The 16,397-nt window shown below is 47.9% G+C and overlaps 1 protein-coding gene across 2 annotated transcripts in view; it reads left to right on the top strand.

Annotated features, from left to right (window-relative positions):
- Nucleotides 1-16,397, top strand: part of RAD9A (RAD9 checkpoint clamp component A) — a 206,822-nt gene that overhangs the window by 40,950 nt on the left and 149,475 nt on the right. For both annotated transcript variants that reach the window (XM_040320831.1, XM_040320832.1), the window contains exon 5: nucleotides 12,408-12,522. In XM_040320831.1, coding sequence (XP_040176765.1) covers nucleotides 12,408-12,522 — 115 coding nt within the window. The remainder of the gene's footprint in view (nucleotides 1-12,407; nucleotides 12,523-16,397) is intronic.

Here is a 16,397-nt window from a genome sequence, read left to right as displayed (position 1 = left end):
ATCGTGTTTTTTTTTGTTTGTTTTAATCGACTAATTTCAATTAATTATAGCACACATACAGATCCAACTACTTTTAGCTGATCTCCTTGCATTGTAAGTTAGGATGAAGGAAAAAAGCTGGGACAGCCGCACTCCAAAAAAACTCCTCCTTTAATTAAAAATCACAAAATACATGCCACAGCAAAAAACAGCACAACAAAAGAAAAGCTGACGTAGTTTTTAGTTTTACTTTATTTTCTTTTTGATTTTCTTTATTAAAGATTCTTCTATCAACTGCCGGCTGGGTGACGGGGACCTGCCAATAGGCTCCGGCGTACACGCATGCGCACACATACTAATGGCCAGAATCAGCATCAGTCACCTATTCATGTGCGCAGGCGCTCCAAATGTGCGCACGCATGCGCCTACTACACGCGCACGTGCGCCTACTACACGCGCACATGCAAGACAGTTGCACGCGTGGCGGGAACGCGCGCGTGCTCGTTAATGCGAGATTGGCGCCACTCTGCCTTTAAAAAGCCAGCAGCTGCAGTGACACTTTGCTGTCTGATCTGCAGCGTTGTATCTGTAAACCTGTGACCTGTTGAACCTGTTACCCCAACCGACCCGGCTCTGTCTGACCATCCAAACCTCTCCAATCCGACCCCTGGCTTGCTCTAAGTCCGCTCTGCTCTCCTGCCCATCGTTACCAGACCCTGCGCCTGAATCTGACCAGGCTTGCATTAACCACCTGATTACCTGCTTGACCCGGCTTTTTGACCCTGATACCAGCTATTGTTCTGCATCTAACCTGGATTTGCTCCACCAGCTCCTGCTATCCAGTACCTGTGTCAGCTCCAGAGACGCTGTCTCCTGCACCAACCGTCCTGAAGGACCACCAACCGTGCCGGACTGCTGTCATCACCAGGCACTCCTACCTCGCCGCGCTCCCGAGCTTGCTGTCCCCACTCCAGCAGCTCCAGAGCCGGTGCTGTAAGAGAGGCCTCTTCCTGTGCACTAGGCTCTGGCTACAAGGTACGTTCCAGTACATAACACTGGGTGACAGGCTGGATATATATATCCTTCTAGTCTCCTCAGTCTGGCCAGCGAGCGTGAGAACACCATTGCTAAGGGCTGGGTCTGCCACGACATACCACATGACTCCTGGGGTGGCTGGTGGGCTTTTTTGCTCCAGGGTCCACACATGACTGGGCTGTGGTGTCTCACTCACAGTGGACCGGGCCTACCGCTACTCCAAGGTGGTTTTATTCCTGTCAGGAATGCGCCAGCGGGTCCTCGCATGGATGGGTAAGTACAGTCCTTCCTGCCTCGGCGGGTCGCTATGGCTGGGCATTCCTGGGGTTAGGTGGTCCTCCTATCCTCCCTTTCCCTGCTCTCTGTAATTTTTCCCTTTTTGATGCTCTAACGGGGTGGACCTGTGGAGGGGCTCCTTTCCCACCGGGGGGTTGTGGGGTGCCTGGGCCCATATTTGGCTGTGGGGGTGTGCTTTGCCTTGGGAGGCCCCCTTGGGGCCTTCTCATCCACATTGCGGCGTTTCGCCGACATTTTTTGCAGTCTATTTACATTGAATAATCCCATTAACGCCCATTTTGTTGAGGCCGCGCAATTGCGCAGCTTATTGCGGTCGGCCATTTTACTGTGGCCATGCTCGGTCATCTCTGAGGCGTCGGGCAGCCATTTTGTGTGGGGTTTTGGCCTCTAGTGCTGGCTTCTGAACGGCGCGCAGCACATATCTCCTCACAGACTTTTTACCTCACAGCTTTATGTCAGTTTTTTCCTCCCAGCACACGCTGTATACTGAAGGCGGGCAGCGGGGCTGAGCAGTCTCTTCCTGGGTTGGTGAGTCCCCTTGGTAACCCCCCGGTCAGTGCAGCAAGGAGGGTGGGATTTTTCAGGTGTGAATAGGTCCCTGAAAGCTGTCTGTGGTTATGGAGTCAGTATCTGGCCCTTCTTTCCCAAACATGCCTGAGGTGGCAGCTGGTGTCCCTGCACCTGCGGTTCCCATGGACACTTTATCGGTGGACCTGGAAACATTTGTTGCCAGGGTGGAAGTGGCGTGTGGGCGTAAGAGGGGGTACAAAGCGTTCTGTGAAGGTTTTTCCTTATGTGTCCTTTTTTGACAAGTTCATTGATAAGTAATGGGAAAAGCCGCAGAAGTCCTTTGTGGTTCCTCAATGCCTAGCGGTCCGTTACCCTTTTGAGGACAGCCTGTTGAAAAAATGGGCTTCTCCTCCGGTAGTTGACCCTCCGGTTGGCCGGTTAAATAAGGTGACCACTCTCCCTATAGAAGGGACCCCTGTCTTCAAGAACCATACTGATAGGAGGTCTGAGGTGCTGACCCGCTCCATGTTTACCATGCTGGGGTCTGCATTGCGGACTATTGTGGCTGCCAACTTGGTGTCTCAGACACTCACTGAATGGGCAAAGGTTTTGCACCAGACTGTGGAGGAGCACCAGCTCCCTCCCGAATTTATTAGGCTGGCCGACAAGTTGGTCCAGGGCCTTGTATATGTCTGTGATGCTACATTAGATGCAGCCCCCTTGATATCCAGAGCCTCTGTTTCGGTGGTGGTTTTACGCCACCTGATTTGTTTGAAATGCTGGTCTGCTGACCAAGCATCCAAAAATGCCCTAGCAGATTTACCCTTCAAGAGTGGGCGGCTTTTTGGTACCTCGCTGAACAACATTATTAAAGATGTCACTGGAGGTAAGGGCACTCTCCTCCCTCAGTCCACCAAAGGGAAGGAGCCCCCCAGTAAGCCGGGTCCTTCGTTTCCCACTCAGAAGAGGTATTTTCGTCAGTCAGGGTCCGCGGCTAAACCCTCCCAGGCCGATAAGGGCTCTGCTGGGTGTGTAAGCCAAACAAACCGGCATCCAAACCCGCCACCGCATGAATTTTGCCCCCGCCCGACTCATGGGTGGGGGGATGGCGTCGTAGGTTCACAGCTCGGTGGACCTCCCTGCTCTCCGACCAGTGGGTCTGCGAGGTGGTCTCTTCGGGGTACAAGATCGAGTTTCTTTCCTATGCTCCAAACAGAGATTCTTTCCCTCAAGTCTCCCTCTGCTTCCGGCTCGTCGGTGTGCCCTATTGGGGGCAGTGCAAGATTTGCTAAGTTGCGGGGTAACTTTATCCGTTCCGCAGGACAAGTCTTTTTAGGGATTTTATTCGAATCTGTTTGTGGTCCACAAGAAGGATGGGGTCCGTCCAATCTTGGACCTCAAGGCCTTTGTGAGAGTAAGGAAGTTTTGCATGGAATCCATTCGCTCGGTGGTCGCTGCGCTCCATCCGGGGGACTTTCTGGTGTTCTTGGACATCAAGGACACATACTTGCATGTCCCAATTTGCGCAAGTCACCAGAGGTTTCTGTGCTTTGCGATAGGGAAAGACCACTGTCAGTTTGTGGCCCTTCCTTTTGGACTAGCGTCGGCACCAAGAGTTTTCACCAAGGTTCTAGCACCGATCCTAGCTTTGCTGAGACAGTGAGGCATTGCCATCGTGGGCTACTTAGACGTTCTTCTACTGAGAGCAGCTTCTGGCTCAGAATTAGAGATGGATGTGTCTATAGTCAGACAGACCCTCTGAGAATTCGGGTGGGTGTTAAACATTCAAAAGTCGGTCCTGGTACCAACTCGGTGTTTGGAGTACCTAGGGTTGATTCTGGACTCCTCGGAGGCGAGTCTTTCTTCCCCTGGAAAAATTGCAGACTCTTCAGTCTGCGGTGAAGCTGTTGGCATCCCGCAAATGGTCGTCTCTGCGAGTCCTGGGTCTGATGGTAGCCTCCTTCGAGGCGGTACCGTATGCCCAGTTCCACACTTGAGTATTGCAGAAGGAGATCCTGTCCAAATGGAACAAATCTCCATTGTCTCTGGATCGTCAGATTCAGGTAAGCCACCTAGTCAGAGTTTCTCTGAATTGGTGGCTGAGATCCCTGGCTCTTCGGTCCAGGAAGTCGGACGGTGATTACAACGGGGGGGGGGGGCGTCTGGGGGGGGTCCAGTCGGCCCAGGGTCAATGGACTCTAGAAGAATCCCGTCTGCCTCTCTCAATGTCCTGGAACTTTGAGCGATCAGGCTGTGTCTCTCCTCTAGCACCCTGTGAGCTGAAGGGACCAACGCTAGTAGGACAACACACTTAAAACCACGGCATTTGGCATCAGGTTCCCCTATACATATTCAGCTCGGGACTCCCCCGAGCACCGTTAAGAGGACCGTCCGTACTGGACTCAGTGAACTCACTGACCTGCTGCACTCTTGCCCTTAAATAAGTCCCATATCTGGGACACCGTGTGTTTGAGGTCAGTCGGAGCCATCCCTCCCTTTTTCTCTACCCCTAGGACCTCATAATCGGCTCTGGGGACATTTAGAACCCAAAACTTGAGGGTTCATTTTCTAAACCTTTGTTTACTACAAATGAGAGAAAAAAAGCTTGTAACCATACACTCCTGTGGCCCCTGATGAAGGTCTGTTGCTCTATCAACAGACCAGAAACGCGTCGGGCAATTCTCCACTGCTCTCTACAGAGTGTTTTTTAATCTATTTTGTATGTTATTATCACAAGGTTTATTTTGTGTTTTTTCTTGGTTCCATACACGGGACGTGTGTCCCAGGTGTCACTCTATTATCTTTTTTATGTTTTTATTTTTTGATTGTTCCAGAAGACTCTTGTAATCCAACATCCAGAATTATTCTGTAAACAAATGTCAACCCATTTTGGTTTAACCACCTAATAAAATTTATATATCTTTACTGGAGTCTGGCCTTTAAAGTCCCATCTGGGGGTAATCGCTTTCCTTTTGTCAGGCTGTGTCTCTCCTCGAGGAGGTTGCAAGGTTGCCCAATCAGGATCCCGTCAGACAACGCCACGGCGGTGGCTTATGTCAACCATCGGGGGAACACGGAGCTTGGCTGCAGCGTCCGAGGTAGCTCACATCCTAAGGTTGGCGGAAAGAAGCGTGCCGGCTCTGTCGGCCGTCTACATTCCGGGCGTAGAAAACTGGCAGGTGAACTACCTGAATCACCAGATGCTGGACCAGGGAGAATAGTCATTGCATCCGGCGGTGTTTCAACTCCTTTGCAGGAGGTGGGGCACACCGGACGTGGATCTCCTGGCCTCTCGCCTCAACCGGAAAGTGTTGAGGTACGTGACCAGGTACAGAGATCCTTGGGCAAACGCGTTGGACGCTTTGGTGGCCCCGTGGGGTCAGTATCGGCTAATTAATGCCTTTCCCCCCATTGTTGTTGCTTCCTCGGAGTGGATGCCGAACGAAGAACGATGATTCTAATCGCTCCAGATTGGCCCTGGTGTCCTTGGTACGCCGATCTCGTACGACTGGTGGCGGATGCACCCTGGCGGCTGCCAATGTGGGAGGACCTTCTGTCTCAAGGTCCCATACTTAATTTTGCTTTACAGTCTCTGGCTTTAACGGCATGGCTATAGAAAGCCAGGTACTAAGCGACCGAGGTCTTTCCGACTGTCATCTCAACCATGCTGAGGGCACGGAAGTCTTCTGACAGGAAGATCTACCATCGGACCTGGAAGGCCAACATCTTTGTGTGAAGAGATGGGGCGGCGTCCACGGTCGTTTTTCCGTTTCTAGTGTCCTGCTGTTTTTACAGCGTGGAGTGGATCAGAAACTTGCCTTGAGCACCATCAAGGGACAGATTTCAGCCTTGGCTGTGTTCTTTTCAGCGGCCTTTGACGGCTCATTCTCTGGTGGGTACCTTTTGTGCAGGGGGTTCGTCATATACTTCCCCCTCTTAAACCACCTCTTCCTCCATAGGATTTGAATCTGGTGCTCTCGGTTCTTCAGGACCCTCCTTTTGAAAACCTCAGATTCTTCTCCTGACACCATCTCAGAAGATGGCCATTACTTCTGTCAGACGTGTTTCTGACTTGGCGGCCTTGTCTTGCAGGTCGCCATACTTGATCCTCCATAAGGATAAGGCGGTGTTGCGCCCGCAACCTTCCTTTCTTCCGAAGGTGGTTTCGTCCTTTCACCTGAACGAGGACATTGTACTTCCATCCTTGTGTCCTCGGCCGGCGCATCCTAAGGAGGTTGCGCTACAGACTTTGGATGTGGTACGCTCTTTGCGGGTGTACCTGTCTGCTACTGCTTCTTTTCGGAGGTCTGACTCTTTTTGTGTCGGTATCTGGTCTCGTCGGCCACCATTTCTCGGTGGATCAGGCAGGCCTATGCTCTTAAGGGGCAGGCGCCCCCCTTTCAGGTCACGGCACATTCGACCAGGGCGATTGATGCTTCCTGGGCTTTCCGATTTAAAAAGCGTCTGTCTCACCGGTGTGTAAGGCGATTTTACAAGGTTGATGTGAGTGCATCTTCAGATGCTACCTTCTGCCGCAAGGTTTTGCAGGCGGCTGTTTAAAGTTGCAACTCCTCTGTTGAGGAGCTCTGCTTGTTTGGGGGGAAGTTTTTTTTTTTTTTTTTTTCTGATACTGTTCCCACCCCTCGTTTTTTTGACACTGCTTGGGGACGTCCCACTTGTTAAGACTTGAGAAGGCTGTGTCCGTCCATGGACGATGAGAGAAAATGGGATTTATTTTGTACTCGCCGTAAAATCCTTTTTCTCTGTCGTCCATGGACGGACACAACACCCACCCCTCCTGTTTTAGGTCTGTACTGCTTGTTACAAACTGAGGCTGCATGCTGCAGGGAGGAGGGTTATGTCCGGAGGGACCACCCCCTGGGCGGGGCTGTTCAACTCTGTTAAAGTAACATAGATATTTAAATACAACATGTTCTGCCTAGTCCTCTCCTATGAACAGGAACATAACCCACTTGTCAAGACTTGAGAAGGCTGTGTCCGTCCATGGACGACCGAGAAATGGATTTTACGGTGAGTTTATTGGTTCAAGTACCAGCATAATGATCCATGTTGCCGGCTATAGCCGGTGGCACTGATTATTCTGGAAAACCCGACAGGCTTTTTGTACTCGTACAAGTCAATCGGTCGACTTTTGGAAACCCAGCTAGCCCATACATAGATTTATATTTGGTTGGTCGCTGCTGAACTGGACAGATTTCCATGTGTGGCTGTCTTAAGCAAAATAACTCCCTCAGACTTTACAGGGTGGAGGTCCTTTCACAAGACCTAGCCTTCGGCAGTATAGTTTTTGCAGAGTTTCATTCTGCCCTAAGGTGTGTATTTTTGTTTACTTGATTATACTCTCATGACTGTTCTGGAAGATGATTTGGGAAAATTCCCTATGAGCCTTATGCCACGTACACACGATCGGTCAATCCGATGACAACGGTCTGATGGACCATTTTCATCAGACCAAACCGATCGTGTGTAAACCCCATCGGTTATCCATCGGTTAAAAAATTTGAAACTTGTTTTTAAAATTTGAAACTTGTTTTTAAAATCAACCGATGGATACCTAACCGATAGAAAAAAAAACGATCGTTTGTAGGCACGTCCATCGGTTAAAAATCCACGCATGCTCATACTAAATTAGGGGACGGGAGCGCTCGTTCTGGTAAAACTAGCGTTCGTTATGGAGATAGCACATTCATCACGCTGTAACAGACAGAAAAGCGTGAATCGTCTTTTACTAACCCGAAATCAGCCCCAATGGTGGCGCCATTGGATTTGAACTTCCCCTTTATAGTGCCGTCGTACATGGTTTACCTGACCGCGTTCTGACAAGATCGTTTTTTTTAACCAATGGTGTGTAGGCACGACTGACCATCAGTCATCTTCATCGGTTAACTGATGGAAAAATCCATCGGACCGTTCTCATCGGATTGACCCATCGTGTGTACAGGGCATTACTGGTAGCATTGTTTCTAAGAATATTCCAGGACTGCATTTCTAGTTCCCACCCTTTATTTTAGAGTTTAAGTGGAGTTCAATTTTTTTCCATCTTGTTCACTAGTGGAGGTGTTCTACTCAACTCAAGGACAAAGGGGTGCAATGTTTTTCTTTTTATTCTGTTGGCTTGTGTGTTCTTTAGAGGGAAGAACCAATCCTCTCAAATGTCTGTCCTGGAAAATTCATAGAAAAGTTTTACCAGTAACAGCATAACAGGGAATTCTTGTTGCTTTGCTGTTTCGTGCATACATAGTTTATATTAAAGTAAAGTGTAATGTGTACATTTATCCAAACAGGATGGTGCTCAATGGGCATCGGAAGTATACACTGTATTTCCAGTTTCGGTCTGCAGTAAAAAAAACAAAACCTGTAACCAGTGGCGGGACAAGATATTTCAATGCCCCCCCAATGCAGTGCAGGGGGCAGAGCTAGTAGAAGCATTTGCAACACACAAAAACATGTGATGGTTGCAGAGTGCACCAGTATTACTATATTTGTGATTGGTTATCCCAATGATCACAAAGTACACAATGGTGGCTTAGTTGGCAGCCAATAATGAGTAACTTGGCTGCCTAGGGGTGATTTCTGAAGATTGTAAATGGTGCTCTAGAACTAGTTGAAGCTGATCTGTCCTGCTTGAAAACCTCTTTCAATCTTTTGGCTGCAGCGCTGATCATTGTTTTCTGATAGTGAAGGAGTCCTGCTGTCAGAGTACAATAGCACAGAGGTCGGATTCCTCCATCTACCTTGTTTGAGTGGATGCAGGGAACTGCTGGAGGAAAAAAAATAATAGCGTGTACTAGGGTTGCACTGATGCCTGTATCAATGCTGATACTAAGCATTTGCACAAGAACTTGTACTCATGAAAATGCTCTTAAACCTAAAACCAATATTTTGCAGTGTGATTTGAGCTTGTACAAAATAAATGTACTCAAACTGCACTCTAAAGAATTGCATGCAATTTGAACCAGGAATACAGTTTACAATTTCTGTCAGAATCGCATGCGATTTCCACACCGCTTCTGTGGCCTGCCTGATTGGATACTAATTTGTTTTTGTCCGTATATTACAAAGTTTTGGTAAATCTAAAGGAGATTGTATAGAAATTGTACAATCAGATAGTATAGTGTATGCTCACCTACAGCATAGTGTTCTTGTGCATAAAATTAACAATGACAAATATTTTGCCTGTTATCTTTATAACGCCTACAGGGGGACAAAAAAAAGTATTTAGTCAGCTACCAATTGTGCAAGTTCTCCCACTTAAAAAGATGAGAGAGGCCTTTAATTGTCATCATAGGTATACCTCAACTATGAGAGTCAAAATGTGGAAACAAATCCAGACAAACACATTGTCTGATTTGGAAAGAACTTATTTGCAAATTATGATAGAAAATAAGTATTTGGTCGATTATCAAAAGTTCATCTCAATACTTTGTTATATATCGTTTGTTGGCAATGACAGAGGTCAAAAGTTTTCTGTAAGTCTTCACAAGGTTATCGCACACTGTTGCTGGTATGTTGGCCGATTTCCTCCATGCAGATCTTCTCTAGAGCAGTGATGTTTTGAGGTTGTCGCTGGGCAACAGACTTTCAACTCCCTCCAAAGGTTTTCTATGGGGTTGAGATCTTGAGACTGGCTAGGCCACTGCAGGACCTTGAAATGCTTCTTACGAAGCCACTCCTTCGTTGCCCAAGCAGTGTTTTTGGGATCATTGTCATGCTGAAAGACCCAGCCACGTTTCATCTTCAATGCCCTTGCTGATGGGAGGAGGTTTGCACTCAAAATCTCACGATACATGGCCCCATTCATTCTTTCATGTACACAGATCAGTCGTCCTGTTCCCTTTGCAGAGAAAATGCCCCAAAGCATGATGTTGCCACCCCCATGCTTCACAGTAGGTATGGTGTTCTTTGGTTGCAACTCTGCATTCTCTCTCCTCCAAACACGACGAGTTGTGTTTCTACCAAACAGTTCTACTTTGGTTTCATCTGACCATATGACATTCTCCCAATCCTCTTCTGGATCATCTAAATGCTCTCTAGCAAACCTCAGTCGGGCCCGGACATGTACTGGCTTAAGCAGGGGGACACGTCTGGCACTGCAGGATCTGAGTCCCTGGCGGCGTAGTGTGTTACTGATGGTAGTCTGTTACGTTGGTCCCAGCTCTCTGCAGGTCATTCACTAGGTCCCTAGTGTGGTTCTGGGATTTTTGCTCACCGTTCTTGTGATCATTTTATCCCCAGGGGGTGAAATCTTGCGTGGAGCCCCAGATCGAGCCAGATTATCAGTGGTCTTGTATGTCTTCCATTTTCTAATTATTACTCCCACAGTTGATTTCTTCACACCAAGCTGCTTGCCTATTGCAGATTCAGTCTTCCCAGCCTGGTTCAGGTCTACCATTTTGTTTCTGGTGTCCTTCGACAGCTCTTTGGTCTTCACCATAGTGGAGTTTGGAGTGTGACTTTTTGAGGTTGTGGACAGGTGTCTTTTATACTGATAACAAATTCAGGTGCCATTAATACAGGTAATGAGTGGAAGACAGAGGAGGCTCTTAACCACTTAACCCCCGGACCATATTGCTGGTCAAAGACCAGAGTACTTTTTGTACAAAATTGGCGCCCTTTTTTTCCCCACAAATAGAGCTTTCTTTTGGTGGTATTTGATCACCTCTGCGGTTTTTAGTTTTTGCACTATAAACAAAAATAGAGCGACAATTTTGAAAAAAATTAATATTTTTTACTTTTTGCTGTAATAAATATCCCCCAAAAATATATAAAAAAACTATTTTTTTTCCTCAGTTTAGGCCGATACGTATCCTACATATTTTTCGTAAAAAAAAAAATCGCATTAAGCGTTGATTGGTTTGCGCAAAAGTTATAGCGTTTACAAAATAGGGGGTATTATGGCATTTTTTTTTTTTTACTAGTAATGGCGGCGATCAGCGATTTTTGTCAGTACTGCGACATTATGGCGGACACTTCGGATACGTTTGACACATTTTTGGGACCATTGGCATTTTTATAGCGATCAGTGCTATAAAAATGTATTGGATTACTATAAAAATGCCACTGGCAGTGAAGGGGTTAACACTAGGGGGTGGGGAAGGGGTTAAATATGTCCCTGGGTGTGTTCTTACTGTGGGGGGGGGGGGTGGTGGCCTCACTAGGGAAAATCACTGATCTTCTGTTCATACATTGTATGAACAGAGGATTAGCATTTCCCCCCCTGACAGGACCCGGGAGCTATGTGTTTACACACACAGCTCCTGGTCCCCGCTCCTGTAACGAGCGATCGCGTGTGCCCGGCGGCGATCGCGCCCGCCGGGCACACGCACGGGAGTCGGGGGCGAGCGGGGAGCTACGAGCTCTCGCGCAGGAGAGCCAACCTGCCGCCGTAGAATGATGGTGGCAGGTGGGCAAGTAGTTAAAGAAGATACAGGTCTGTGAGAGCCAGAAATCTTGTTTGTAGGTGACCAAATACTTATTTTCCACCATAATTTGCAAATAAATTCTTTCAAAATCATGTGATTGTCTGGATTTGTTTCCACATTTTGTCTCTCATAGTTGAGGTATACCTATGATGACAATTACAGGCCTCATCTTTTTAAGTGGCAGAACTTGCACAATTGGTGGCTGACTAAATACTTTTTTGCCCACACTGTATATATCTTTAAGCCCTGGTTCACACTGGGTACGATTTGGAACAATTTGAGATGCAATTTGAAATGTCAAATCGCATCTCAAATCGGCGGCAATTGTCGGCAATGGCACTGTCCTAATCAGTGCGACGCCGCATCTGCGATTTCAAAAAGTAGTTCCTGTACTACTTTTTGCGATTTCGGGCAGCGATTTACATTAAATTGCGGCCGAAATCGCAGCAAAATCGCGGCCGCGAAATCGCGGTAAAATCGCGCATTTTACCGCGATTTTGAATTCGCAGCAGTGTGAACCTAGGCTAACACCCTGACACATTGTCTATGCTGGGTACACACTAGGGTTGTGCCAATACCGGTTTTGTACTGGCAATTACGAGTACCAATACTTGTGCTCAAGTACTCACTGATACAAGTTACTGAAACCTTTCTGGTGAGATTTGAGCTTTTACAAATTAATGGGCTCATATCACACTGCAAAGGATCTCATGTGATTTGAACAGAATTGTGGTGTGATTCCTGTCCAAAGCACACAGCTCCTGTGTAAACCGGGGCTGAAGTCACTATGACAAAGATCAAGAGGGCATTGACAACCGATGCCTTCCCAACCTGATGTGCCCACCGGCTCCACTCTCTCAGAGAATAGTACAGTGTACTGTGCAGTCAGGAGGCGGGTGTAGCCTACATGCAGGAACAAAGCTACTCTATGCCTGTGTTACATTCGGCAACATATTCTGTGCTGGGCAGGATTGCACCCAGCAAACTGCTCCCTCTTGACTCTGTAAATCATTCCGACCAGGGCAGCTTTCCCTCCCGCCCACCCTTGGTACTGGCCCTGACTATAACTATACATTATACCTGCTAGTAGCTTTATTTTGAAGTCATATTACTTTTTTTTTTCCCATTCTTTCCTTGTCCCAGTCAGTGGTCAGCGTCTTCCGTTCCTTGCCGTCACTGGAGAAAACTGTGGAAAAATGCCTTATAAGTCTGAACACCAACAGTAGTCGTTTGGTGATCCAGCTGTTCTGCAAATATGGTTAGTATCTCGTATGTATGAAAATATGGAGGTGTGTTGTGTGTTTTTTTTTTTTTTTTTTTGTGCTTGGTTTGTTAATTTCTGTGAGGAAGATAGAACAATTTTGATGCATAGCAGAGTAGTGCAAGACCAGAACAATAAAGCAGATTGCGGATCCCTGACTGGAGGTGGTCTTGTGGCTTAGCAGGCTGTTTGTGCAGGTCTCCCATTACACCTCCTCCTTCAGCACTCTGCTTCTTGTGGATTGCAGTGCTCCCTGAGTCCTGATTAGGATGTGGCAGGGGTTCTCCCCTCTACTAAATCCCCCTCAACAGGATTTTCTGCTAGATAATTTCTTGTCACCCTGTCTTTCAAAGGCGTTAGGATTTATGTGTTTTTTTTTTTTTAATCCTTGTCCCTCTGGTATAGTAGTTTCTAATGATATTGGACCACTTACCTTGCATATATTTCCTTTTTAAATTATACAAAATGTTGGTCTGGTCCCTCTCCAAGCAACCCATTCTATTTTAAAGGGAGTCGAAAGCTTTTGCGCAATCTTGTTTTATTTCTTCTGCGCCTGCTGGCACTGATGACATGACTGAGACAAATTGGTTTGCCCTAGCATGCCTTTCTCCATGGTCATCTATCACCCCTGAACCCTATGCTGTCAGCAAGTGTAACTTGATGATTGTGTACTGTACAAGATGATAGATGATTTTTCTCTCTTATGGGAAGCCTTGGAACCCCATTTTGGGACCCTGCTTGACCCCTGGGTGTATCCCACTATAGAATTTTGCTTGACTCCTGTAATGTATCTGGCACTGCTAACCTGTAGTGGGTGGGTTGAGTCTTCTGTTGATTTCTCTTGCCCCTGAATTTAGAGGTAGGGTAGCACAGGGACAACCTTTCATTATTAAACAAAACACTGAGGGCCCAGTTTCAAAGAATAGAAATGCTCTGGGTGATGGCGGTAGATTTCATGTTTTCCTCAGGAACAATTTTGGAACCTTTTTTGGATTTTACAGCACACAGTTTAAGGGTCTATTTCAGGAAATTCCATATTTCTCCCTCAAGTTGGTAGCGGCTTCTCTGGACTAGAGCTTATTTCTTTATCGTACATCACGGGACACAGAGCAGCATAGCCATTACATATGGGTTATATAGTGTACCTTCAGGTGATGGACACTGGCACTCTCCGACAGGAAGTTCCCTCCCTATATAACCCCCACCCATAGTGGGAGTACCTCAGTTTTTTCGCCAGTGTCTTAGGTGTTGGTGCACGTTGAAGGTTGTGCCTGCAGTTTGTCCTTGGGACCAGGGCCAGCCGACCGGATCCGTCCAAGGTGCTTCATAGCCAAAGTGGACGGTACCCGGGCCCCAATTCGTGGATGGGGTTTTGCCTATAATGCCTCTCCTTGGAGGGCTGGACTCTGGGTTCCAGGACTGGGTTTTTTAACCTATGAATTCCTGCTGCCAGTAGTGCTGTATAGGTCCAGGTGTGTGGTGTTCCTGACTTGGACCCCGGTCCCTGAAGGTCTATGACCATACCCACGGTGAAGGGGGAAGATTGGGCCTCTTGCATGAGCAATACCCTGCGGCGTGGAAAGGTAAGCGGGGGGCCTACGGAACTTGGTTTGTCAGTGGGCTCCCCACAGGGGACTCTGGGGAAAAGCCTTTTTTATGCCTCTGTGCATGGGCTAAAAGAGAAACCACAAAGTCTGCATGACTGGATGGCTCAAACACCCAGGTATACTGTTCCTCTGGCTGGGCTAATAGACTGCTGCTGCTGCTACAAGGTGTTTTGCTCCTTGAAATGTAAAAGGGAGCATGTCAGGTTTAAATTACTTACTTCCTGATGTCTGTGTGTCTCCAGCAGCTCCCGGGCTCCTCTCCCCACATGGATTCTGCTTCCTGCTTCCTGCGAGCGGCGTCGGGAGCGCGCGCGCGTGCGCGCGCACTGTTATAGGCGCCGACGCTGCGTGGAGGGGCGGGGGACGCCCAGGGAGTTCCCTCCCCTCTGTACATCAGAGGGAAAAACTCTATTTAGCCTGTCAGTTTGCTGAAGGCTGTGAAGGGACACGGAGCAGCGATGCTGAGCTGAGCAGGATAGGTTTGCCTATGTTATGCTGACACAGTGACACCTAGTGGCCGTTTTTTTTGTACACACCTTGCTAAAGAGCTGTTTAAGCTCATATTTTCTCTGAAAAGCCGGTGTACTAAGTAGCAGTCAGAGTACTTAGTATTTGGTACTCTCTTAGCCCAGCATTAAGGGTAGCAATATTAGGATATGATTAAGCCCTTGGGGCTCAATATTGCTATCTCTTGTTAGGTTTTGGGAAGTTTAGTTTCTGTCTAACATTACCCTAGCCTAAATTTTTTTCCTCATTTATTTAAATGTGTGTTTTTCTCCAGCTATTACAGTTAGTTGTATATTAGCGGAGTATCTCAGATTTGTTATTATGGCTCCTAAGGGTGCAGGGAACGCTAAAAATGCTAAAGGTGTTAAAAAGCCGAAGGGTTCCCCATCGGGCTCGGAGGATATTTCCCAGAATCCACCTGCCCCTACCTCCCCGGAGGATCCGGAGGTTGCTGCCCTGGGTGAGCCATCGGGGTTGCTAGGTGCTATGGCGGGCCCTATTCAACCAACTCCTTCCTATGTCACGGAAGAGATGTTAGCCTCCACCTTGGGTGGATTTGAAAAGAGGATGGCCGCTCTTATTACGGCCTCTTTATCCGGGAAGAAGCGGGCTAGGTCCCCGTCTCCCAGGTTTGAATCTCCTGAGGAAGATGTCCTTTCCACTGAGGAATTGGAAGATACAGGAGACCAGGCTGAGGATCATCTGGACCATTTGGGTTCTGAAGATTCTACTATAGAAGAACCTTTTTCAGCTTCTCACGCAGAAAAATTGTGGGTTCAGTCCTTAACGGATATGGTGCGGTCAGCTTTTAAAATGCCTTTGCCTCAGCCGCTGGCCTCCGCTGTGTCCTCATTGGGCTCCCTAAAAGCGCCCCAAGCCAACCTGGTGTTCCCGGTCCATCCTTTGTTAAAGGACCTGATATTTCAGGACTGGGTTAAGCCAGACAGGATTTTTTGCCTCCTAAAAGGTTCGCAGTTATGTACCCTTTAGAGGAGGAGTTTTCAAAAAAATGGGCTGTCCCCACTGTTGACGCAGCCATATCATGTGTCAATAAAGCTTTAACATGTCCAGTGGACAATATTCACATGTTCAAAGATCCTGTGGATAAAAGGCTTGAGACCTTACTAAAGGCATCCTTTTCCACAGCGGGGGCAGTGGTCCAGCCAGCTGTAGCTGCCATTGGCGTCTGCCAGGCTTTAAAAGACCAGGCCAAGCAGGCCCTAAAGGACCTCCCGGCTCAACAGGCTCAGGACTTAGCCGATCTACCTAGAGCCTTATGTTTCGCGGTAGACGCTATCAAGGATTCAATCCAACAGGCGTCCCGCCTATCCCTGTATTTGGTCCACATGAGAAGATTACTTTGGTTAAAGAACTGGTCTGCAGAAACCCCCTGCAAAAAAACTCCTTACAGGATTCTCCTTTCAAGGAGAGAGATTGTTTGGAGAAGATCTTGACAAATATATTCAAAAGATCTCTAGTGGTAAGAGCACCCTTTTGCCGGTTAAGAAAAGGTTCCGAGGTCCCTCTTTTAAGCGCCCAACCTCTCCAGTTCCAGGGCCCTCATTCTCTAGGCAGTATCGACGGCCTCCTGGACGCGCAGCTGCAAACAGGCCCCAGGGGCAAGCTGCAGGGAACAAGAGACCGTGGAACCGTAAGCCGGTTAAGGCTGCCCCTAAGGCAGCCTTGTGAAGGGGCGCCCCCACTCTCTCGAGTGGGGGGAAGACTCCGGTTGTTCTCGGAGTTGTGGGGGGCCCAAGT

Source organism: Rana temporaria, chromosome 8, assembly GCF_905171775.1.
Source record: "Rana temporaria chromosome 8, aRanTem1.1, whole genome shotgun sequence".
NCBI lineage: Eukaryota > Metazoa > Chordata > Amphibia > Anura > Ranidae > Rana > Rana temporaria.
The sequence above is the reverse complement of the archived record's forward strand: the minus strand, read 5'-3'. Positions and strand labels throughout refer to the sequence as shown.